Genomic DNA, 26,919 nt, shown 5'->3' with positions numbered 1-26,919 from the left:
ATGTAGCAACATCCAAATGCGTAGGACACCCAACATAAGCAGTGATTTATTCTTCCAAAGCAAATACACCTTTGCACACTGGTACTTCTTAGAATTCCTATGTTTCTCTTCTACCTCTTTCTCTCCCTAACTCAGCTAATTTGACCCTGGTGGAGAGGGGCAAACTAGGATGCTGTGCAGGTGTCCGACATCCTCCTTATCAACCAATGGCAGCATTTGTTGTTAGGACACTAGCAGCTAGAAGGTTGTAATGGTGCACTATGAAACCTGCGGCTTTGTGTAACTATTAGGCAGGCTTGTTCCACCCGCTGACTTGCATACAGTTTTTGGGCAATTTCTAAGTATTTTTCCAAAGCACCCCTGAAGACACCTGAAGGCACCCTGGTTGAAAAAGGCTGGTCTGTGCCATTCATCTATACAGTGAATTTGTGAACATACTGTCCACTGAGACCAGGGGCCACCCTGGTCTCTGGTATGTGCATACAGGCATTTGTAAAGTGTTTGGGGTGGCCCCTGGTCTCAGGCCGCCACTGATAAATTGGAAGGTCTGAATCTGATACCTGCTTCGAAAATGATAAGGCCAAGTGAGATGTTTTGCACTTAAGGAGTTTACATTTTTTTAGCATATAATATAGAACATTTTTCAAATGATTTGAAAGCATTATACACAAATTTCAAGACACATTTCAAGAAAAAGAATTTGTGGAAGGGGTGAATTAAGTAGCTATAAAGTCTGATATTTGCCAGATGGCTAAAATACAGTATACTATATATAGGTACAGTATACATTGCCACGTAGCATGAAAAAGTCTGCCTTCACTTTCCAACCTTTAAAACAATGGTCGTGGTCACATACGTAGGTCAAGGCATTCAGGCTTACAGGATTGTAGTATATTTGGGGAAACAGTTTGTTTCCCCAAATATACTACAATCTCTTAATCAAACTCAAGACCCAAAGAAAGGGGAGATCTATGAGCCCCCGATACATGTTGGCTGTTCTGTGTTGTCTTCTTGTGAGCAAGCATCAATATTAAAAGCAGGCAGCTGAACGCATTTGAACTCCTAGACCTTCTATTGAGCAATTTCCTTGCACTTTGTGCACATAAATCTTGAATGGTTCTTGGGCAGGCATGTACAGTGTCATGGCTGGGCTCAGCCCTTCCTTCTCTGAGCCGGCCACTCAGCTGTTGGCTAATTGCCAGCTCCTTTCTCTCCACAGTGACCCAGCTGTTGATGATCTGCTCATCAGTCCTGGCTACTTAAAGCTGTCCAACTCACTTCATCTCTGCCTTCGCCTTTGGTCACATCTCAGAGACATTCTCCTGTGTTCCTGTTGAAGACTTGCTCAGCTGACGTCCCTTCTGGCTCCTGATCTTGCTTGCTGTACTACTACGTTGATCTCTGGCTCTCTGACATTGGCATTGGCTGACTACCCGATCTGGTTAATGAACTCTGGCTATGTATTGACTACGCTTACTCTGTTTACCTTTTTATTACTATTAAACTAGTGTGATTAACTCTACTTAGGTCTCGGTCTGATTCATGGTTTCTGACAGTAGGCGAGGGCCATGAATTCAGAAGATGCAGTAAGTCCACTTGTTGGTAATATTTTTTCCATATTGGATGACCAGGATCACCTCATGGATCAGTTTGCCTTGGCATTACAAATGCTCCTGAGTCGCATGGCTCACCTGGAATCTTCCACTATGGCTGCTCTGGTACAACCTGTGTTGCAGGCCGTCCCTGCTGCTGCTCCAGTCTCTGTGCAGGCACCTGCCTTGAGTATTACCTCTATAAGAGGCATGTCTGGTTCCGCTCCGCTTCCCTATCGATTTGGGGGCGATCCAATTCAATGCAGAGGGTTTCTCAACCAGGTTGAGATATACTTTGAGATGCTGCCTCAGGCATTTCCCACAGACAGAAGCAAAGTAGGTTTCGTGATATCTTTGCTTCCTGAGAGAGCCCTGGCCTGGGCAAACCCTCTATAGGAGACGCAAAAACCCGTGGTTTTGAGTTACCCAGAATTTGTGGCTTCCTTCAAAAGGGTATTTGACGTTCCCACATGCTCCGCTTCTGCTGCCAAGAGCCTCATGTCCATCAGAGTATGAGAACTGTTGCCGATTAAGCCATTGAATTCCGTACTCTGGCAGCAGAGGTTGCTTGGAACAATCGTCGCTGCCTTCTCTCATGGTCTCTTGGATAACATCAAGTATGAGATAGCAGCCCGAGATATACCCACTGAGCTGGAGAGGCTGATCTCATTTGCCTCCCTCATTGACTCCGAACTCAGAGAAAGACTCTCTTTTAAGGAGCGCTGGTGCAAGCCTCCTGTACATTTGTCTCCGAGCTTTGCAGTCCCACCCTTGCCTCCCTCACCTCTCATGCCTCCTGGTACCGAGTCGGTCTGTGAAGATGAACCCATGCAATTGGGCTTCACCCGTCTCTCTGCGGATGAGAGAGCTCTTAGGAGGAGGGAGAGATTGTGCCTTTATTGTGGCCAGGCTGGTCACTTTTTGACGTCTTTTCCTACCCGTCCAGTGAACGCCCGATCCTTGAGGTCCTGTCACGGACAGACCTTAGGTGGCGTTGTTTCGTCTCCAGTTTCCTGGAAGGATAAGCCCCTGGTTTCGGTTACCCTGTCTTGGAGTCATCCATCTAGATACAGGCTCTAATCGACTCTGGGGCTGCAGGCATGTTCATCGATGCTGCCTTTGTATCGAAGCACTCGATTCCGCTGCAGCTGCGTGACACTTCACTTGCCATTGAGGCTCTTAACGGGAGACCTCTACAGCCTGCCCATGTGATTCATGGGACTGTTCTGTTGTCCATGGCCGTAGGGGCCCTTCACCATGAGATAATCCAATTCCAAGTTATTTGCTCACCTAAGTTTCCGCTGGTTAATGGTTATCCTTGGTTACAGAGGCACAACCCTTCTTTTGATTAGCTCCATGCTGAGGCTCTGTCCTGGTCGCCACAGTGCAGCGAGAGATGCTTCCAGAAGGTAGCCAAGGTCCTGTGCACCTCTTCACTCTCCTACCTGCCGGAGGAGTACTGCGATTTTAGCGATGTCTTTGACAAAGGTCAAGCCGGTACTTTGCCTCCACACTGGTCGAATGATTGCTCAATTGACCTTCAACCTGGTGCCATACCCCCTCGTGGCCGGGTTTACCCTTTGTCGGTCTTGGAGGATAAGGCCATGGAGGAGTATGTTGCAGAAGCACTGCAGATGAGGTCATTATGAGTATCTCGTAATGCCTTTAGGCCTTTGTAACACTCTGGTAGTTTTCCAGGAGTTCATTATCGATGTCCTCTGAGATTTGTTGCAGTTATGTGTGGTGGTTTAATTCGACGATATCCTCATAATTTCCAAGTCCCTGGGGAGCCACCACACAGATGTCTGTCGTGTGCTTCAGAGACTAAGAGAGAACAATCTCTATTGTAAATTGGAAAATTGTGAATTCCATTTGAACAGGTTAAGTTACTGGGCTATGTCATTTCCACTGCTGGTTTTTTGATGGACCCAGAAAAATTTTAAGCGGTCCTACGGTGGCCTCGACCCGTGCGTTTAGGTCCTCTGCAGCGTTTTCTTGGCTTTGCCAACTATTATCGGAAGTTTATTTATAACTTCTCGTCTCTGGTCAAGCCCCTGACTGATATGACCAGGAAAGACGGCAACCCACAGAGTTGGTCTTCGGAGTCCATTAAGGCCTTTAAGAGTCTCAAGGCTGCCTTTGTTTCTGCTCCTGTGTTGGCACACCCTGATCCTACGTTGCCTTTTATCCTAGAAGTTGATGCTTCTGAGACTGGAGTTGGCACCCTTCAGCCTCAACGCCCTAACTATGAGTGCGCTATGCATCCGTGTGGCTACTTTTCCAAGAAATTGTCACTGGCAGAATGCAATTATGAGATTGGTGACAGAGAGCTGTTGGCAATCATTTTAGCCCTGAAAGAATGGAGACATCTCCTTGAAGGTATCACTGTGCCGGTTCTCATTCGTACTGACCATAAGAATCTCACATTCTTGTCTGAGGCTAAGCGCCTCTCTCCCAGGAGGGCGCGATGGGCTCTTTTCTTGTGGAGTTTTAATTACATTGTCTCATTTTAACCAGTACTAAGAATAAAGGGGTTATTCCTTGTCACAACAATTTTCCTCCACATCCAAGATGGAGTCGGTTCCAGTTCCTGTGATTCCTCCTGATCGTATTCTGGCTACGGTTCGCACCAGTCTTACTTCTCCTTTGGGTGACAAAATTCTTGCTTGCAGGTCGATGTTCCTCCTGAGAAACCTTGTGACCGCTGCTTTGTTCCCGAGAGTCTGCGTACTGCTGTGCTCCAGACTTACCATTCTCCCAAGGCTGCTGGCCACCCTGGGAAGAATCAACTCTTTTGGGCCATTTCCAAACAATTCTGGTGGCCTAGTCTACGTGCTAATGTAACCGCCTTCGTAGCTGCCTGTCCTGTGGGTGCTCAGAGTGGAACTCCACGACACCTTCCAGTGGGCCTCCTACAACCCATACCCAATGGAGAGAGGCCCTGGACACACCTGTCTATGGATTTCATTGTGGAATTACCCAACTCCCAGGGCAACACAGTTATCCTTATGATGGTTGACCGGTTCTCGAAAATGTCGCATTGTATTCCACTCAAGAAGTTGCCTACTTCTAAGGAACTGGCTTCTATTTTTGCTCGGGAGATCTTCCGCTTACATGGGCTACCCAAGGTGATTGTCTCAGACAGGGGTAGTCAGTTTGTGTCCCGGTTCTGGCGAGCCTTTTGTGCACAGTTGGGTATTCACCTTGCTTTCTCCTCTGCGTATCACGGGGCCTCAGAACTAGACAATCAGTCCTTGGAGCAATTCCTACATTGCTATATTTCTGACCATCATAACAACTGGTCAGACCTCTTACCGTGGGTGGAGTTTGCTCACAATAGTGCCTTGAATTCAGCTCCCCATTTGTCCCCCGTTTATGGCGAACTATGGTTTCCAACCTTCTGTGTTGCCTGCCTCGTTTGTTCCGCAGAGTATTCCTGTGTTAGAGGAGCATCTCCGTGGCCTTCGTTCCACTTGGGCACAAGTCTAGGAGGCTTTGCAACATGCTAACGATAGGTACAGACTTCATGCTGACCGCAGATGCCTGCCTGCGCCTTCCTACCAGGTTGGGGACAGAGTATGGCTGTCGTTTCGCAACTTCCGACTTCGTGTTCATTCTTTGAAGTTCGCACCTCGGTTTATTGGGCCTTTCCGTATCCTTCCCAGGATTAACCCAGTGGCTTACGTGTTGGGCCTTCCTCCTAGTATGCGCATCTCTAATGTGTTTCATGTCTCCTTATTGAAACCTTTGGTCTGCAACCACTTTACCACCTCGGTGCCACGTCCTCACCCTATACAGGTTGAGAACCATGAGGAGTATAAAGTACAATCCATTGTTGACTCCCGTAGGTTTCATGGGCGCATACAGTACCTCGTGTATTGGAAGGGGTATGGTCCGGAGGAACGCTCTTGTGTCTCATCCTCGGACGTACATGCCCCTGTCCTCCGCCGTGATTTCCATAGACGTTTTCCCCTCAAGCCCGGTGGTCCTCTGAGGGGGAGGGGTCGTTGAGGAGGGGGTACTGTCAGGGCTGGGCTCAGCCCTTCCTTCTCTGAGCTGGCTAATTGCCAGCTCCTTTCTCTCCACAGTGACTCAGCTGTTGATCTGCTCGTCAGTCCTGGCTACTTAAAGCCGTCCAGCTCACTTCATCCTTCATCCGCCTTTGGTCACATCTCAGAGACTTTCTCCTGCGCTCATGTTGAAGACTTGCCCGGCTGATGTCCCTTCTGGCTCCTGATCCTGCTTGCTGTACTACTACGTTGATCTCTGGCTCTCTGACATTGGCATTGGCTGACTACACGATCTGGTTACTGAACTCTTGCTATGTATTTACTACGCTTACTCTGTTTACCTTTTTATTATTATTAAACAAGTAACTGTACTTCTGTCTCGGTCTGATTCATAATTTATGACATACAGTTACATGATAATAATCTGGAGTAATCCCAAAAAAAAGGGTGCAGCATTTTAAATTGCCTTGAAGGAATACAGAGTAACTTCCCAGTGTGTTAGAAAAAACACAGGTACTTCTGACTTTCAGCTCTGCATTCTGCCCCCAAATGGCACCAAATTGCACCTTGCATCATTTATTACCTCATATGGTCCATGACTAGGAGCAGAGCGATTAGGGCAAAATAGGCTGTTTCTTTAACTTTCAATATCATTTTAAAATCTATTTTACAAATGTTTAATGTATTAAACTTTTCATTTAGAACTGAATGTCAATTAAAGTGGTTGTAAACATTCACAGAAAGTGACTGGTCTCAGGTGATACGCAGAGATTAAACAAATCTGCCTACATAAGTTGTAGCTGCTTATTTGCAGTATTCTATTTTCTACATCCATTCAAAGTACAGAATTTACACAGGATCTCTCTGCTCTAAAAAGCAGGGGGCGGAGAGCTGAAGTTCCATCAGGGTGGAGAGCTCTTAGAGTTGATTGGAAGGAAAAGGACACACCCCCTTCATACAGCGCAGGGGAACAGAGCCGAGGTTGTGCCCTCCCCATCACTATTTTTCTCTTGGTGTCAGGAAAACTCGTTATAAGTGATTCATGCTGATGAGCAGAGGAATGAAGCAATGAACAAAAATGACACTTAGTGCTCTGGATTGAGACAAGTACACACTATAGAGGGTCATATTTTGCTCATATTTTATGTCTGAGGTTTACAATCACTTTAAAATTTTGTCCTAGGTGTTGCACTTATAGAATTTAAAAAAGACAATTATCTATGCTACTTTTGGAGCATAGAGACTACAGCACCTTTAAAAATTATACCTTCATTGAAAAGGAGGGATGACTTAAAGTAGGATGTAAATACAGGGCTGAAAGCTTCTTTAGGTTTTATGTATAAATAAAACAATATAAAACCCAACAAAAAACCTTTGTACCTTTTTTTTTTTGTTGCTGAAGTCAAATGATTGCTATAGCCTTTCACCCTCCTGAGCTCCAAAAACTGGGATGGACACACCACAAGAAGATTGGTTTTTGTCAATCACACTGAGTAAGGGGTATCTGAGCCTGTGATGTCACAAGCTGACTATAGAACTACAGGAACACTGTACTGATGTGAAGGTTTCATTAGAAGAAGCACGGAAGCAACCTGACTATGCTAGAATAGATTTGATTCCATGCTTAGCATGGTCAGTAGGTAGATCATACAAATGGGGACTAAAAATATCTCCAGTTATTAAAGGAGAAGTAGGGCCAAAGTTCTTTTGGCCCTACTTCTCCTGTGGGTTACAGGGGTGCATGTGGTTCTGCACTCCTGTGACCCGTATTCAGCCAACAACGGGCCAAAGTTTGCTGTCAGCTGACGTCACTCAGCTGGTCCGGGCTCTGGATGGATCCCCACATTAATGTCCGAATCAACCCAGATTGCTGACCAGCAGCTGGCTCAGTCTCTCAGTGCCCTGCTGACAGTTTGAGCCAGCCACTCCTCCCCCCTGCACAGCCTGGTGGATCTGAATGTCATACTGTTGTTTTAAAAAATTAAAATATATGTCACTGAGAAATAAAGTGATGGAAAATCGAAAATTTTAGTGTTGTCACCAGAAAAAGAGGTGGAGGAAAATCTTTCAATGGGAACACCTGTTCTATTGATAACTGTCTTATAGGGAAGTTCCCCTAACTTTAAATTTCCTTTAACTTCCTGTTTCATCTCTGGGACAGACAGTAAAGGGAAATTGCCCCAATGGTAAGCAAACAACAAAAAATAACATGGCAGAAGTTTTAACCCTCTATCCGAATTAAAAAGGAAAATTTTGGCTATATGTACACCTTAGAATTTATTATTCTTAAAAGCAATATTGTATACAAATTTGGTTTAATAGAAGTATGTTTTTTGTAATACTTACCAAAACAAAGGGTGCAGGCTTGTAACGTTCTTAATAGTGGTTTATAATCAGCCCTTAGAGGAATATCAATCAATTTAAAAGTTCCTGTATCATCTATCTATTAAAATAAAGTATAAATATTACATTAGGTTCCAAACTATGTAAATCATTTTAACAAAATAGTCTGGATATACCCTTAAAAAAATTAAAATACATACAGGGACCACATCCTACCTACTTAGTATTTAAAGGGGTTGTAAAGGTTCAGGGTTTTAAAAACAAAAAAAACCCCAAACATGTCATACTTGCCTCCACTGTGCACTTAGTTTTGCACAGAGCGGCCCCGATCCTCCTCTTCTGGGGTCCCTTAGCGGCGCTCCTGGCTTCTCCTATTCTCGAGTGCCCTGTTGGAGATGCGCTCTCCTTCATGGATACCCATGCAGGTGCACTCCCGTGTCATGATTCTGCATCTATTCACACAGAAAGCAGGATTCTGCCCCGCCCTCTCCTCCAGCTGCGCTGCTATCAATCTATCCAATCAGCACACGAGACACCGGCCGGAGCTGGTGTGCTCGTTCCCGTCGTGGGAAACACAGGGCTCAAGTAAGTATAGTGGGGGCTCCGGGGGGCTGCTGAGTGACAGAAGGTTTTTCACCTAATGCATAGAATGCATTAAGGTGAAAAAACACAAGGGTTTACAACCCCGTTAAGGAAAGGAAAAATTATATAAGCTTATATAAGCTTAAGTCACTCTAGTCACAGACTGTGTGGTCACGTTAGGACAGGAAATGTAGGGGAATGAAGAAAATGTGAGTATGTGCCAGTGGGGAGGCCAAATCACAGGTTTGCTTTAGCACCTTCTAGTATGAATAGAACATCTCTGAAAACCGGTATCATACAGAACTTTGTAAGCTATGACCTGAGGTTTTGAATAAAGAAGCCTTATAATAATCAGTCTGTTTTTTACTACTGTATTTATAAATAAAAAGTAGAAAATACAGTGCTTAGTAAACATACAAAAAAATACCGGTAATATAAACGAAAAAAAGGCACACAGCAGCAGCGCAATATGGGATACACATATAAGCAAATGATATTAGAAGATGGAGCTGCGCTAGCACAGCTCCATCTTCTAATTGTATATATAAATGCTTAGGACCAAAAAAAAAAAATTGCTCTGTCCCTAATAAAGTAATAGTTTTCAAAAAGTGATGAAAAAAGTGCATTGATTAAGGTGATTTTTGTATATAATAAAGGGTGAAAGGATAAAATCTTGGTGAAAGTTCAAGCAATCAATGGCTTAACTGAAATTCAGTTTAACATATCAGATAGTTGCTGCTAAGTTGCTTTAAATCTCTGCATTATTGAGTATTCATGTTGCTCCATGAGCATCCGGCGGGGTGGTTCAGACCAAACACAGGCTACATCTCATTACATAGATCCAGGTGCACCTTATGGATCCTATCTAAGGATGATTGAAATACCGGGAGAAGCACATAAAGATATTTGTGTGTTCTTGTTTTGAGTCATACAGTACTGTATATTGCATTTTGCTGAAGTGTTTGAAACACTATTGAGCAAGCTACATATAATTTGATCCTAGGTAAACTCATTGCTGCCCTTTCTGTGACCAACTTCTTTTCATAAACTTATGGAGCTGATTTACTAAAACTGGAGGGTGCAAAATCTGATGCAGCTGTCCATGGTAGCCAATCAGTTTCTAACTTCAGCTTGTTCAATTAAAGGATAAGTTCACTTTTTTTAAAATTATAATAAATGCACATCTTTTTTCAGGTAAAAAAAAAAAAAAGTGCATTTATTGTTTTTTTTTACTTGGAGCCTGGAAAGCATTGCACCCGCGATCAGCAGATCACAGGAGCCATGCAGGACTCCTGCAGACTTCTCACTGTATCTGTCTGCTCTTACCTCATATGGGTAGGCAGATAAATACTGACCGGAAAAGACAATGAACTACAAGAGTGCTCAACAGCACCATGATAGTTCTTTGAAACTACAAGCTGACAGCCGCAAAAACTGATGGGAGTTGTAGTTTCCCATTCACAGAGGACCGTGAATGAATGACATGGCGGGTGGAACATCTAACATGCTCCAAAAGGTGAAAAATCTTTTAAGCTTTGACAAAAAACCTGGACGCTGATTGGTTACTATGCAGAGCTGCACCAGATTTTGCACTCTCAAGTTTTAGTAAATCAACCCCAATGTCTGCTATAGCCTCCACTACTTTCCTTATGACTGCTATTGGAGAGACAGAAGTGTACCTAACCCCAAGTTAAAAAAATGTATTATATTCCAGATTACCAATAACACATCTCTTGGTGACAATGCTTACTCACTTACATTTTTCTTCTTGGATTTAGGTACACTTTACATTTACACCTGTGAGCAAAACTAATGTGATTTAAGTTTACAGATGTAGGAACAGTGAAAGAATAAGCACTAATCAGAGAAATACACATTGATAGCCATGTTTATACTTTCCAATCTAAAGTATTTTATAACTTTGTCACAAAAAATCCCTTTTAAGAAGCTGATAGCTTAGACGTAGCTAGGTAAATAGTATAGAGAACTTTTAAAACTTTCTTAGTCTAAAGTTTGACTGCTTCTCCCTAAAAAATTAATAATCTCCCTAAAAAATGAATGAATAAAAAAAGATTCCTTTTCAAATAATAATAGCCAATAGGTACAGTGAGATATGCAATGTGGATTCATACCGAAAAGGCCCGTTTGATCGCAGGTGCAGGGGTGAACGCAATAATTGCTGGTATAATCCCAAGAGCGCTGTATTCCATCACTGCTGTATTTATGGAAACAACATCTTCGGAAGGACCATTGCTGAAAAACACTGCAATCTTTCTTACAGTGGCTCCTTGAACAGATCTCTTGAAGATGTTCCTGCCTACAAATCTCATGCAGTTTCCGATGTCACGACGACCAGAGCTTTCCAGAGTTATCTTCTTCACAGCTGATAACAGCTGTTCTTGACTGTGGAAATCAGCAAAACGTATCAGATGCTTGGTATGTGTGTTGAAGGACACCACTGCCACTCTTGCCCCAACGGGGCAGTTTTTTTCCCTGATTGTAATGTTGCTCAGAAGTGATGTGACCATCTCTATCATCCTTGTGAAGATTTCTGGTGTCATACCACTGGCCATATCCAAAGCTAAGACCAGTTCTGTTGGGTAGGCAGGACACATAGCTTTTTCTAAACAAAGTAAATAAGCAGTTAGCATTGATTGTTCATCCTGAGGCAAAACTTTAACATTTTTGGTAATATGAATTTCTGGTTAGGGAGTATTTTTCTATTATTACCAAGAAGCACACAAGACCCAACTGACCTTTTAAGCTGGAAGAACTGTGGAGCAATTAACCCTCAGGGTTCACAGCAGAAGCACTGAAGGTTTTTTCACTAAGCAGCTTAGCTCCCCCTGCAAAGCAAATGCTGCAGAGAGACGGCTGCTCAGTGGTACTCTGCAGCATGCAGGATGTTTTGCTTTGACTGTGGCTGCTTTCTTACAAAAAAAAGGAAAACTTTCCACAAGTTTTGTTTTCATGCACCATGAATTTATCAAGCTAATTTAAAAAGAATGTTCAATTGAGCTTTGACGTCCCTACAAGGGGGCACTTAGAGACTGTAGAAAAAAAATGTGTAACCTTTGCAAATTGAATGCGATCTTTACTGTAACAGCATTGAAAATGTGAAATGATCTCCCCCAGTAACTGTGTTTTTAATTGCAGAAATTATTAATGGCTAGTAATATTTATAATGTAATTATAATAACATGGCAAAATGTTGATCCAAGGAGTTGTCTGAATGTCTTTGAAACTTAGGAAGGATTATTGCTGTTGGAGCATATTGCCCTATGCAGTTCCTATTGCAGTATATTTTTTTTTGGAAGAACGTTATGAGAATCTCTTGAATTTAAAGAGAAACTTCACTTTTGTTGAGAAAAAAAACAATCCCCTCTGTGTGATCAATGTACATTGCAGAGATATTAACCACTTGCCTACAGGGCACTTACACCCCCTTCCTGCCCAAGCCATTTTTCAGCTTTCAGCGCTGTCGCACTTTGAATGACAATTGCGCAGTCATGCTACACTGTGCCCAAACACATTTTTAATCATTTTCCTCACACAAATAGAGCTTTCTTTTGGTGGTATTTAATCACTGCTGGGTTTTTTATTTTTTACAAAAAAAAAAAGACTTTTTTTGAAAAAAAAAATGTTTTTTTACTTTTTTTCTGTCAGTAAATTTTGTAACTAAGTAATTTTTTGCCTTCACTGATATGCGCTGATTAGATGACACTGATGGGCACTGATAGGCTGAACTGGTGGGCATTGATGAGGCAGCACTTATGGGCACTGATGAGATGGCACTTATGGGCACTGATATGTGGCACTGATGAGCACTGACAGGTGGCACTGATGGGCACTGTTAGGTGGCACTGATAGGCATTAATAGGCAGCACTGGTGAGCACTGATAGGCGGCACTGGTGGGCACTGATAGGCGGAACTGGTGGGCATGGATAGGCAGTACTGATGGGCATTGATGGGTGGCACTGATGAGTGACACTGATGGGCATTGATTGACAGCAGTGATGGACAGCACTGATAGCCAGCACTGACTGGCATCGCTAATGGGCACTGATTGTTGGCACTTGTGGGCAGTGGTGGGCACTGATTGTTGCCACTGGTGGGCCCTGATTGCTGGCATTGGTGGTCACTATATTGCTCTATTTTAATCAGTGCCCTGATTACATTCCTAGATGTCCCCCTGCGTGGAGATGCCGCTGATTGGCCCTCCTCACCACACACTCTGTCAGTGTGAGGCGAGGAGAGCCGATTACCGACATCTCCGTGTTTACATGTGACCGGCTGTGATTGGACACAACCGATCACATGGTTAAAGAGCCGCGGATGCGGCTCTTTACAGAGATCGGGGTTGCGCCGTGTCCTAGCAACACAGTGCGGGTGTGATCGCTCCGCTGCGCTCCCCCACGGGTGTGCAAGAGTGGCCGTTCTGGGACACCGTCATATGACATCGTCCCAGAAGGAGAGCCGCACTGCCCCGCCCCGCCGTCATTTGACGGTGGGCGGGCGGCAAGCAGTTAAGAAACTTTGCTACAGAGTCCTATCTGTTACTGCTCTGAAGAAAAGGTGATTTGTTGTCTGTACAGTGAATCTGAAAGGGAGTAACTTTATTATCAATCAGCTGATGCACTTCAACACTGAAGAAATGGCTGCACTCCAAGATCCATCAAAATTCTTATTTAATGAACGAACATCCCAAGTGTTACAAAAAGTTCAAATGGTAAACCCATTTACCATTTGAACTGTTTGTAACACTTGGGATGTTCGTTCATTAAATAAGAATTTTCATGGATCTTGGTGTGCAGCCATTTCTTCAATGTTGATCGTATGCGGAGGCAAGCCGAGGTGGGCACCCATGATATCATTAGGCTTCCTGTCTCACCTGGAGCAGCAAGTTCTTTTGTTTGGATATTCAGCTGGTGCACTTGCAGGGCTCCAATGAGTGATTAACCCTTTGGGAGCATCTCACCAAAAATAGCATTTTTGTGCCTAAAAACAAGTCAGATGCCTAAAATCTGACTTGTATCTTAGTGCAGACTTCTGGGAAAATCAGTGAGCCAATCCACAAGCAGGCAATGACATTTCTGGGGGTGTTTCATATACCAGTGGTGTACGAAGTGCTTCCAGGTTGCTATATTACATTTAATTTTACCAAAAATTACAGCTCTACAGATGGAAAAGAATAGAATTAAAGATTAAGATTTCTTATTTGACATTTTTTCCATGAGTGGAATTACCCTTTAACTAACCTGCATACATTTTTACAACTCTGGCAGCTAGCTTATATGGCATAGACCTTCTTATTTTGCACAGTAAGGGCAGTTTTACCATAATTAGTTTGATTAAATAGTATTTTAGTATTTTTCATGCAGACTACATAGCCTGTAAAGGTCACTCTATGAAACATATTTCACATCCCTTTTAGCTTACTGACATATTTATAATTACTTAGGCATTACAAAGTATAAAAGCTGAAATTTTCTTACCTTGGCAGCAAGCTGGAAGAGAAATAGGAGTAGAAGTAAATTAGTATTAGAATACATTAAAAATAAAAATTAATTCAGTTTTTTTATTATTTGCTAATTAGAATGCAATGGGATCATTTGCTTTCTTCTTCCTTTCCTCAATTGTGACACAAGATTTTTCTCTTCTTTATTTTTTTCTGATTTGTTTCACTATATACAGTATATGTATGTAAAGACAATTTTTTGGTTTTGGATACAGTAGGGAAGGGTTAGTCTGTGTCCCTCTGGGGAGATTAAACCCTCTATTTGCACTGTTGACCACTGTCACAGAGACAGAAAGTGATGGGAAAACCAAAGATTTAAGGACTGCATGTCCATCGCATTCCAGTTTTGACAGCCCACATAATTCACCACCAAACCGCATGGTACTGTAGTACTATAAGTTTGGTGGCCGCAAACACACTGCATTTGTGAAATGCATTAAAAAGTAATGGCACCTGCGTGCATCCCGAAAGGGTTGCACTTTCACATTCAATGCTGGAAACGTGGATTAAACGCACCTTTCCTACACTGTGTTCCGTGTGAATGGGCCCCTTAGAGTTTCACAAGAACAAAGGGCGAGGTTAAATCTTCCCATGGGGCACCTGTTTTAGTGACAACTAAGAGGAGAATTCCTCTAACATCCTGTTACTTTTCTGGTACAAGAAGAGTGAGGAAGTATCCCCAATGGTACACAGACAGCAAAAAATAACCAACAAGGATTTTACCTACCTTTATTCTTTCCAAAAAAAAAAAAAAAGAAAAGTTTTGCCTGTATACATAAGCTTTAAAATTGCAAAGATGTTTTAACATATTTTTTCCCATATATTATTAGTTGTGTATGTTTTGTTTTAAAATATGCCATTTTGTATTAATCTAGACCTCATCCAGGGTAAAGTGAAAACCCAAGTACACCTCTAAAAAAACAACTTTCCTGGCTATGCAGTTTGATTGTGGTATGTAAGTCAAAGGGCTAGCTGAAATGCTTAACAATTCATTTGCATTGACAAAAAGGGATGGACCAGTCAGTTTATTTTTTACCATCCCTGTCCCATTTCAGAGATTTCCTTTTTCTTCCTGCCCCATAGCCAAACAGGAAGTGAGAGGAAATCTATGCAAATTAAGGGAATCCATTGCCCCCCCCCCCAGGCCCTCAGAGCTAGTGTCCCCACTTGAAAAATTTCAGGGCGGGTCTTAAACAGCAAGGGGTGTGGCCTTGACAGGAAGGGGTGGGTCATATTTAAATTAGGGGGTGCACGAGTTTAGTCAGGCCTAGGGCAGCACAAAACCTAAATACACTACTGACACCAATATAGTCAAGTAACCATTAGTAAATTAGGCTCATTCAATTATATCATGTTATGAAATAGTAACCTGGTAAGACAGACAATTGCATGGAGACACATATGCATAACTCAACATAATGACAATCAGATATACAGTCGATTGATACTTACGGCATGTCTTGCGGATAAAGTCAATAAGTTCACATGGCTGCGCAGTAAACAGAAAAAAATGTAGTTAACACCACATTCCTGTCTTCAGCTCCCACCAAAATTGTCTCAGTAATATAAGGTAGGTACTGCATAGCCACAATGAACACCCCTTGAATTCATATGGGTAAGGAAGCCTTGATTGATGGAAACATGGCATTACATCATGATTATTTACAATTATGTGAGGTAAGGGGTGAACCGGAACCCTGGAAAAGGTTACTCTGTGGCACGTCCCACTGACCTAAGGAGATTCAGCTCAGAAGAATTGAACACCGACCCACACACTCTGTGACATTTTGTCACAGCTTTATTTGCGGCTTTGACTTTGCTATTAATTGATGTTGCTTTAGTGGGCTATGCCCTCATGTTATATTCTGTGGTCAGTCTAATGGCTGTCCGGCACTAATCGTAAGGACAGGCTTCTTAGGCCGGCCATTCATGGAGCGAATTTCTTTCCTGCAACCACAGGTTGCAGGAAAGAAATTTGCTTGATTCCCCCATCAACACAGACAGTGTTGATGCGGGAATCCCTCCTGCCGGGCCCATTGTCTTCTTCGGGCAGGGGGTGAGGGAAGCTGCCCCCGCCGGGAGACGACAGTGATTATCCCTAGTGGCTATAGCAGCCGCTTGTGATAATCGCAAGCGAATCCGGCAGGCTGGTTGTATCGATCAATCAACTTGGTACATTCAGCCAGTCCATTAACCCCCCTAGCGGTATTCCCGAGTCTGGATCGGGGTGGATTTTCAATACCAAAAGCGGTAACCCCGAGCCAGACTCGGGATCGCATCGCAGGATCCATGTAGAGGTTAATTACCTTGTCCCCTGGATCCTGCGATGTCTCCCCACTGTGACCGGCGAGCCGCCGTGTCTCGCTGGATTCACAGTGCCGAGCTCCGTTCCCCGAGAGCGGTGCGACGCACGGGGACGGAGTTCACCGCCAAATTCAAAAAGTAAAACACACAGTATCGATACAGTATACTGTAATCTTACAGATTACAGTACTGTATCGAATAATTACACATCCCCTTTGTCCCTAGTGGTCTGCCCAGTGTCCTGCATGCAGTTTTATATTATAAAAATTGTTCTTTCTGCCTGGAAACGAGATTGTCCATAACAACCAAAACCGTCCCTTTACATCAAAAGTGGTTTTAGACCAGCTAGAAAACAGCGATAATAAATTAGAATCACTCACAGAATTGAGCGATAGTGATTTGTGGGGAAATCCATCATCAAACACTGAAAAGTAATGACAGCGACAATTCTGCAACTGAGCAAATTTCAGTGTTTTTGATTTGATTACATTATTGAATCATTTTTATTATTATTATATTATTATTTGTTATAATTATTTATAGTTATTTATTATATTATAAATTTATGATTTCATTTTTCAAACTTTATCATACCCGGGATGTCTACTAGACTCTTGTTTGGTTAGGCCTACAGTATAAAACACCAAATTTCCATGCAAAATAATTGTACCGCTTTCAGCACCTAAAATCTGAAATAATCGTACCGCCAGGGAGGTTAATGGTTCGAATCTCGTCCGGTTCCTTACTCTAAACTGACTATGTCAGTTTAGCGTGAACATGGTTTGCCATGTTTGTGTTTTAAATATGTAGTGCCTTCCACTTTGCAGTGCAACAAAATGTTTTTAAATCAATAAGTTTTTATTGAATATTTCACAGAACATAAGTGCAAAAACATGTAGAAAAATATTCGCTTAGACTTGCATTTCCTCAATTTATGACACAGTCTTGAGGATTATTCCATAACAAAGTCTGTATACAATAGACATGTAAACCAAGGTAAAAAGTGTGATATATAATATATACCGGTAACTTGCTGGATCGAGAGCGAGGAACACCGTCCCCCTGCCCAGGCACCCCAACCAGGAACACGCTGCGCTCAGGAGGTAAGCGGCGTCCCCCATCCCTCTTTTGGGGTTATTGCATTGTTTTCATTGTTAGAGAATGTCTAGTGTTAGTCTTAGTAATACATGAAAAGAAGTGATGTTCAAAAAATCAAAATAAAAAAAATATATATATAAGGATACAATAATATAGAATAAAATAGGAAAAAACACAGTCAGATTGTTATATCCCTTTGGATATGGTTTATAAGTGATACATATAGGTTTTATTGTGTACCAATCTACCCATTTTTCCCATATTTTTGGGGCTTTACTATGATTGTTTTGGGTTGATGCATATAACATCTCGTACGCTGCATATGTGTTAGTCGTAGTTATTACTTCATTAAGAGACAGGGTTAGTTGATCTTTCCAATGGCGCATTATCGTAAGTCGTGCACTCAAAAGAATGTGTACTGCTATGGTCCTGTACTCTAGTAAAATTAACTCTATGTCCAAGGATAAAATTGCATTTCCTGGTGACACGGGTACTTTAATATTCAGTACTTGTGAAATTGTACCATAAACTCCCTTCCAAAAGGGGATTATATTAGGGCAAGACCAGAGTACATGTTCCCATAGCACCACAGTTTCTCCAACAGGTATTGGAACTTTGTGGGGAGAATTTAGCTATCCTATAGGGTGTCAGATACCATCTGAAGAGGATTTTCTGCAATAATTCCCATAGATTTACACTCTTTGACGCAGCATATGTGATGTGTAGTGCCTTTCGCCATTGTTCCAGGGAGTAAGAGGTATCTAAATCCTTCTCCCAGGCAGTTTAGAATAAGAGTATATATAAATATATAGAATAACGATATACTTTTAATCTTGGTGGTAGGGTTTGTGTAGTATTGGAGTACCCTCCATGGCATCTCAATAGTTGTTTCTAAGTTGGAGCGTAGTAGATGTGTTATCCTATGGTATGTGTAATATTCTGAGTTAGCTATTCTATTTGTATAGCCCTGAAGGTTTTAGGACAAAATGTTTTTCACTGTTACTTCAGCTGATTCATTGAACATAATGCGCTCACTATATGGATGATATCTTCCCTCAATAGTTATAAGAGCAGGACACAGTAATGCACAGAGAGCTCCATATATTGAATATGTAGCAGAGCAACAACTTTGACAGTTGTTATAACAGCTTGCCAACCACATCACTTAGATGTAGGATGGCAGAGCGGCTTTTCTGTGTCAGTTCACATACCTATATGTGACCTGGCACTTCCAGGTAGGGGACGCATGTGCGCTCTGCCGGTGAACTGGCTGTGCTGTGATTAGACACAGTACAAGCCGATCAGCAGGTGCTGCCCAATGGATGTCCGCAGAGCTCTGTCCTATCAGTGGGGAAGTGATGGATTTTGATTCCCTGCAAAGCAGGGGATCAAAATCCATCACTTTCCTTAATGAAAGCACCACATATAGTGTAAACAAACACTGGATAGGCACGCATTTAACCCTTTGAGCATCCTACCTGTTTAAATTGTTGCTAAACCCAGGACCCTGCATTCGATGTATCTGTTTTCCCACTGTACACAGAATATGGAAATGCAATTATTTTAGTAAATATAAACTGCTAAATACCTTTCCTCATCAGCAGTTAGAGCAGTCTTGTGACTTCTATCAGTGTCCAGCCAAGCACTGGTTAAAGCTTGTAGGAGTTTTCTGACTGTTCTATGAGACTGCAAGACCCCTGACCCTTTGTCTGGACAATGCTTATGGGCCCTGTGCTGATCACATGCACTCCCCCCCCCAAAAAAAAACCTCTCTAGCAATATACACCAAACTAAGCATGTGCAACCTACATAGTTAGTAAGGTTGAATAAAGACACCAGTCCATCCAGTTCAACCTGAGTGAGTGTGGGTGCGTGTCTACAATTATCCCTAATGCTGTCAATTTACGTAGCCCTCCACACATACATCGCACACTCACATTGGTCCCAACCCTCAAGGAGCCCACAATCCAAGGTTCCCAACTCACATTAATTTACTAGGGCAAATTTTGGACAGAAGCCAATTAACCTACCAGAATGTCTTTGGAGTGTGGGAGGAAACCAGAGTACCCGGAGGAAACCCATGCACGCACAGGGAGAACATGCAAACTCCAGGCAGGTAGTGTCGTGGTTGGGATTCGAACCAGCAACCCTTTTTACTGCAAGGCGAGAGTGCTACCCACTACACCACTGTGCCGCCCTTAACTCCATAGACTCTGTGTTATCAGGAAAATATTAGGGGACAGTGAAAGGAGGGGAGGATGAGAGAAGACAGGATCAAAGAGCCTTTTTACACAAAGCGGTGGATTAACCCCTTAAGTTCCACAATGAGTATAACAAGCATGCTTTACTGCATATACAGACTGATAATCCTTTCCCAGACAGCATCATTAGTACAGTGACTGTGCATAGTTTTAGCACTGATCACTGTATTAGTATCACTGGTTCCCACAATGTGTCAAAAGTGTCAGGTAATGTCAGAATAACCGCTGCAATATTGCAGTCCCGCTATAAGTCGCTGATCGCCACCATTACTAGTATAAAAAAAAAAAAAATTCCAATAGTTCCCATAGTTTGTAGCTGCACAAACCAATCAGTATACACTTATTGGGATTTGTTTTTTACCAAAGATATGTAGCAGAATACATATTGGCCTAAATTTATGATGAAATTAGATTTTTAATTTTTTTTTGTTGGATATGTTTTAAAACAGAAAGTAAAAAGATTGTTTTTTTTTTTTTCAAAATTGTCGGTCATTTTTTGTTTATAGAGCAAAAAATAAAAACACAGTGGTGATCAAATACCACCAAAAGAAAGCTCTATTTGTGGGATTAATACATATAAAAAGTTACACTAATTTTATTTGGGTACAGCGTTGCATGACCATGCAATTGTCAGTTAAAGTAACGCAGTGCCGTATCGCAAAAAATGGCGTGATCATGAAGGGTGTAAATCTTCCGGAGGTCAAGTGGTTTAAAATCATTTTATAGTAAATATTACAATAATAACTCAAAACATATACTTATTAAAAATAAACTATTTTCCCTTAGGAAAATGGTCACACCGTTGCATGCGATAAAATATTTGTTTTCATTCATTGACAATCCTTCCATTGGCTTCCGCTCACCCAACAAATTAGATTCAAATTACTAACAACTACTTACAAAGCCATCCACAATTTAGCCCCCAGCTACATCACTAGCCTAGTCTCTAAATACCAACCTACTCGTTCTCTTTGTTCCTCTCAAGACCTCCTGCTCTCCTGCTCCCACGTCACCTCCTCCCATACTCGCCTCCAGGACTTTTCCAAAGCCTCTCCAATCCTATGGAATGCCTTACCCCAATCTGACCGCTTATCTCCTACTCTATTGGCTTTTAGACGATCCCTGAAAACCCTTCTCTTCAGAGAAGCCTACCCACACCTAACAACTGTATTTTCATTTTCTCCATCAGCTCATCCCCCACAGTTATTACCTTTTGTTCCACTTGACCCTCCCTTCTAGATTGTAAGCTCTAATGAGCAGGACCCTCTGATTCCTCCTGTATTGATTTGTATTGTAAGTGTACTGTCTGCCCCATGTTGTAAAGCGCTGCGCAAACTGTTGGCGCTATATAAATCCTCTATAATAATAATAATAATGATTGAGATTAATTGGCAACACACATATACCACATGTTAACTAACATTACGCATGGATGATTATCTGGCCCTAAAGCTACTCTGTCACTAAATTTAAAAAAAATCTAAATGTCCTCCCTGCCATCCACACCACCAATCTTTGCTTGCTGAAGGTCGTTCAGCATCCGACAGTCTCAGGAATGTCGGATGCTTGGCTTCCCTCTGCCCTCCTTGGTTACTTCTCTCTGGCTCTACGTCCAGAGTGACATAGGGGCTGACAGCAGGAACCACACAAAGGGAAGTTGCCCAGTAGAAGAAATCACAGAATGCAACAAAAGTGTATAATGCTGAAATCCTTTAGCAGACTTATGCCCCGTACACACGATCGGATTTTCCGACGGAAAATGTGTGATAGGACCTTGTTGTCGGAAATTCCGACAGTGTGTAGGCTCCATCACACATTTTCCATCGGATTTTCCGACACACAAAGTTTGAGAGCAGGCTATAAAATTTTCCGACAACAAAATCCGTTGTCGGAAATTCCGATCGTGTGTACACAAATCCGACGGACAAAGTGCCACGCATGCTCAGAATAAATAAAGAGATGAAAGCTATTGGCCACTGCCCCGTTTATAGTCACGACGTACGTGTTTTACATCATCGCGTTTAGAACGATCGGATTTTCCGACAACTTTGTGTGACCGTGTGTATGCAAGACAAGTTTGAGCCAACATCCGTCGGAAAAAATCCTAGGATTTTGTTGTCGGAATGTCCAAACAAAGTCCGACCGTGTGTACGGGGCATTAGCATTGCAAGGGATTGAAGATCTATGGCATGAGCAGTAAAAAAGGTTAAGTATTTACTCTTTATTTTGCATGTAAGATTAATTTTTCTTTTAGTTTCAATAATTTTTATTAAAGATTTTTAAATTACAGTATAGCCACATATTATAACAATGCCGAATAAGGAAATGTTTGTAATTGGTGTAACATCGCACAATTTCAGAGTCAAGTTATAATTATAATTCATTGTGCATTTAAAATAGTATGGACAATTCAGTAATGTCTGAAAAAAAAAAAACTCCCAGACTAGACATGTATAGCAACATATTCACCTACGTATACTTCCACAAGAGTGTGTGGGCAAGTAAGCCAATATAGTTTTCAAAGAAAGAGAAAATAAGAGAAGTAATAACCATGAGAAAATGGAAAGGGTTGTAAATAGAAAACAGAGAGGGGTAGGGATAGAGGTGAAAGAAGGGGGGCTGTAGAGGACGACCCTGGTATGAAATACAGTGGGGACGGAAAGTATTCAGACCCCCTTAAATTTTTCACTCTTTGTTATATTGTAGCCATTTGCTAAAATCATTTAAGTTCATTTTTTTCCTCATTAATGTACACACAGCACCCCATATAAACAGAAAAACACAGAATTGTTGACATTTTTGCTGATTTATTAAAAAAGAAAAACTGAAATATCACATGGTCCTAAGTATTCAGACCCTTTGCGGTGACACTCATATATTTAACTCAGGTGCTGTCCATTTCTTCTGATCATCCTTGAGATGGTTCTACACCTTCATTTGAGTCCAGTTGTGTTTGGTTATACTGATTGGACTTGATTAGGAAAGCCACACACCTGTCTATATAAGACCTTACAGCTCACAGTGCATGTCAGAGCAAATGAGAATCATGAGGTCAAAGGAACTGCCTGAAGAGCTCAGAGACAGAATTGTGGCAAGGCACAGATCTGGCCAAGGTTACAAAAAAATTTCTGCTGCACTTAAGGTTCCTAAGAGCACAGTGGCCTCCATAATCCTTAAATGGAAGATGTTTGGGATGACCAGAACCCTTCCTAGAGCTGGCCGTCCGGCCAAACTGAGCTATCGGGGGAGAAGAGCCTTGGTGAGAGAGGTAAAGAAGAACCCAAAGATCACTGTGGCTGAACTCCAGAGATGCAGTCGGGAGATGGGAGAAAGTTGTATAAAGTCAACCATCACTGCAGCTCTCCACCAGTCAGGGCTTTATGGCAGAGAGGCCCGACGGAAGCCTCTCAGTGCAAGACACATGAAAGCCCGCATGGAGTTTGTTAAAAAAACACCTGAAGGACGCCAAGATGGTGAGAAATAAGATTCTCTGGTCTGATGAGACCAAGATAGAATTTTTTGGCCTTAATTCTAAGCAGTATGTGTGGAGAAAACCAGGCACTGCTCATCACCTGTCCAATACAGTCCCAGTAGTGAAGCATGGTGGTGGCAGCATCATGCTGTGGGGGTGTTTTTCAGCTGCAGGGACAGGACGACTGGTTGCAATCAAGGGAAAGATGAATGCGGCCAAGTACAGGGATATCCTGGACAAAAACCTTCTCCAGAGTGCTCAGGATCTCAGACTGGGCTGAAGGTTTAACTTCCAACAAGACAATGACCCTAAGCACACAGCTAAAATAACGAAGTAGTGGCTTCACAACAACTCTGTGACTGTTCTTGAATGGCCCAGCCAGAGCCCTGACTTAAACCCAATTGAGCATCTCTGGAGAGACCTAAAAATGGCTGTCCGCTAACGTTTACCATTAAACTTGACAGAACTGGAGAGGATCTGCAAGGAGGAATGGCAGAGGATCCCCAAATCCAGGTGTGAAAAACTTGCTGCATCTTTCAGAAAAAGACTCATGGCTGTATTGGATCAAAAGGGGGCTTCTACTAAATACTGAGCAAAGGGTCTGAATACTTTGTGATATTTCAGTTTTTCTTTTTTAATAAATCTGCAAAAATGTCAACAATTCTGTGTTTTTCTGTCAATATGTCAGTACATTAATGAGGAAAGAAATGAACTTAAATGATTTTAGCAAATGGCTGCAATATAACAAAAAGTGAAAAATTTAAGAGGGTCTGAATACTTTCCGTCCCCACTGTAACTCTTCCAACCTAAGTCGTTCCAATGGATACCAAAAATGGGCAAGGGTTATATAGTTAGTAAGTAATGATTAATTCAGTAAGTAATGGGCTATACGTGGTATCCAGTTTTTCCCTAATGATTTTCATGGCATCTCTTAGTCTAACTGCCATCTTTTCATTTAATATTCATTTAATAGATACCAGAACATTTTTTTTTTGACCTGTGTTATATTTGGCTGCGTGGAATACCATGTTCTGGCCGCCGTTGTTTGGCCTCTGTGAAAATAAACGCTAGAATTTTAATGTCATGCAGGCTTCCTGTTGCAGAGTTAGGAGGGACTCATATGGGTTTTTATGAATTCCAACTCCTAAATTAACAGAAGCATTAGAACATCTTGTAGGAACTATTGAAATCTGAAACTGAGAAACAGGTTTCTGTTTTATTAGGGCCCCTGCATTTATGTTTCTTGGTTGGTTGCCATATACAGACCTAACCTGTCTTCATAAAATACGTGGCAAAGCACCTTAAGATCCTGAATGATGGCAATCATTAAACTGGAGGCTTGAAACATTAGGTCACTTTTTGGTTTGCAAAAGCAAATGTTAACAATTAAAGTACTAAAGGCTATGACATTATTATTTGCTTACAGCAGTTAGTGTCTACACTGTTCTGTACTGTGATGTATGTATTTTATCAGGAAAAAGCATGATGTGAATATTTTTACACCCACGTATCCATACCAGATATAGAACACATATTATAAAAACATGGCTTATTTATATATTTTGTATTATTCTTCTCAGGAAAAAAATACAACCTATGCTAATCAGTTGCAGATTATGTTTGCAGATAATAAGGGCAGAATAGATAGCTGTCCATTACCACAATATCCATGCGGTCCCATGGGGATGTACTGTACTGAAGTACTGTACCTTTTAGCTTTTTAGGTCTTTACACATATTTTTATAATCTTTTGTATTGATCAAAGTAAAGGTTTCTTCAAAGATCAGGGGTGGACTGTGCAGCTGCACAAAGCCCCCTTGTAACTTAATAGTCTATTTCTTGTAGCTATGGGTCAGATAGGTGCTGGGACCTCTCCCGCAGTCACGTAGACGTGGCTCAATTCTGTCTAGCTGTCAATAGATATGCAGTGAATGTATTTTGCCAGTACTGTAATTAAATGAAGGGCCTACAACTGGCCTCGCACAAAGGGTCGTCTTTAATATTGATTGCACCAAAAAATTTTGGGCCCCCCCCATGCAGTTTCGCTCTCCACCTGCTTTGAGACATACAATAAAAAGCAGCTAGACTCAAAATCAGTTTACTGAATCAGATCAGACAGCAATTGCAATTGGTTGCCAGAGGTTACAGTGTATCATTACCACTCACTGACTTATTGCTAGAGGTTACAGCACATAATTTCTGCTTGTTGATTGGTTGCTAGAGATTACTGTACATCGATACTGCTCACTGATTGGTTGCTATAGGTTACTGCACATCATTACTGCTTACTGATTGGTTGCTATAGGTTACAGCACATCATCTCCTCACTACTTGCACACCATGGACTGGGGAGGTGAGGGGGCCCATCAATAGACAGAAAACTCCTAGGGGTCCTAGGACTCCTCGGCTCAGTGGCAGTGCTGGGGGAGGGGAGGGTGTGATCAATGCCAATGCTGATTTTTTTTATATTGACTACCAATATAAAGAGGAGTTTCAACACTGACTACCAATGTAATAGGGGTTTACACTGACCACTAATGTAATAGAAGCATTCACAGTAACCACCAATGTAAGGAGGGATTTATACTGACCACCAATGTAAGGGGCACATTCACACTGGCCACTAGTGTGAATGAAAGGATTCTACACAAGCACCAATGTAATGAGAAGATTTACACTGACCACCAATGTAATTGAGACATTTAGCATGCGTTCATATTTGTGTGTGTTGGAAAAGCATGCAAAATCGCTTTCCTGACACCACAGAAACGTGCTGTCCTTTAGCAGATACACAGCAGTGCCATTAATTGTTAATGACGCCCTCATCTGCTGACATGTGCCTTGGCATCATGTGATTTTGGAAAAGAATTTGGGAGTTTCTTCCGCATTTGTAGCACAAAGAGCAGCCCACTGAAATGAATGGGCTGCCCTACACATGACCTACATCTTTATCCACCCTGTCAGTACACCTTTGCATCCTTAAACCCATGCTAACCTCTGCACCCCAAACCTCCCCCATCCTCTCCACTCCCCTTTCCCTTTTAACTCTACCTGCCTCCTCTGTTCATCTTTGCACCCACCTTACTTACCTCCATACATCGCCTCCTTGCTCACCTGTGCACCTGAAACTGTAATTCCTTCTCTGTCTACCACTGCACACTCCACACTACCCTCCCCCCACCAATTTGCTTACCTTTGCAGAACAGGCTGATGATAGGCTTAATGACCACAGTTGTAGGCAGGACTTTCAAGCATGCCCCTTTACCTCCCCAGTGGGCAGCATTCAGTATAGGTGATGGTGGATATGACCTCAGGGGGTCATGATATACATATGAATACCGCTTCTTTTTAAATATGAATCCTGCCGGTCTGCCGCTATTTACATATGAATGCTGTCACTATTTACATATCAATGTCGGTATTTACATATAAACACAGGGTCTGCAGGTGAGTCATCTGTACACAACAATAGGGCAGAGCTGGGCAGCATTAGTAACATAACTTCACACTGAGATATCAGGACACAGCACGGGACTAAAACCTCAAGGGACAAGGGAATTTAAACTGGGATAGTTGCCAAGTATGAGGCAGCTGTTTTGGGCCCCACAACAATGACAGGGCCCAGGGCAGCTGCCCCTTTTGCCCTGCCTTAAAAATGGCCCTGCTCGCACAGAGAACCTTTGGTGACTGCAACTGATAAAACACTATATCTACATGTACCTTCTGTAGTTGAAGGTA

The 26,919-nt window shown here is 42.2% G+C and overlaps 1 protein-coding gene across 1 annotated transcript in view; it reads right to left on the bottom strand.

The window, feature by feature from the left end:
- The window catches only part of COL6A6 (collagen type VI alpha 6 chain), a 418,546-nt gene that overhangs the window by 17,052 nt on the left and 374,575 nt on the right, over positions 1-26,919 (bottom strand). Inside the window, exons 33-36 of the mRNA XM_073630332.1 lie at positions 15,499-15,535; positions 14,024-14,035; positions 10,660-11,150; positions 7,949-8,045 (exon numbers count right to left, since the gene is read on the bottom strand). Of these exons, the coding sequence (XP_073486433.1) occupies positions 7,949-8,045; positions 10,660-11,150; positions 14,024-14,035; positions 15,499-15,535 (637 nt within the window). The remainder of the gene's footprint in view (positions 1-7,948; positions 8,046-10,659; positions 11,151-14,023; positions 14,036-15,498; positions 15,536-26,919) is intronic.

The sequence above is a fragment of the Aquarana catesbeiana genome, linkage group LG05 (genome assembly GCF_042186555.1).
Source record: "Aquarana catesbeiana isolate 2022-GZ linkage group LG05, ASM4218655v1, whole genome shotgun sequence".
Taxonomy (NCBI): domain Eukaryota; kingdom Metazoa; phylum Chordata; class Amphibia; order Anura; family Ranidae; genus Aquarana; species Aquarana catesbeiana.
This window is presented reverse-complemented; position numbering and strand designations above follow the sequence as displayed.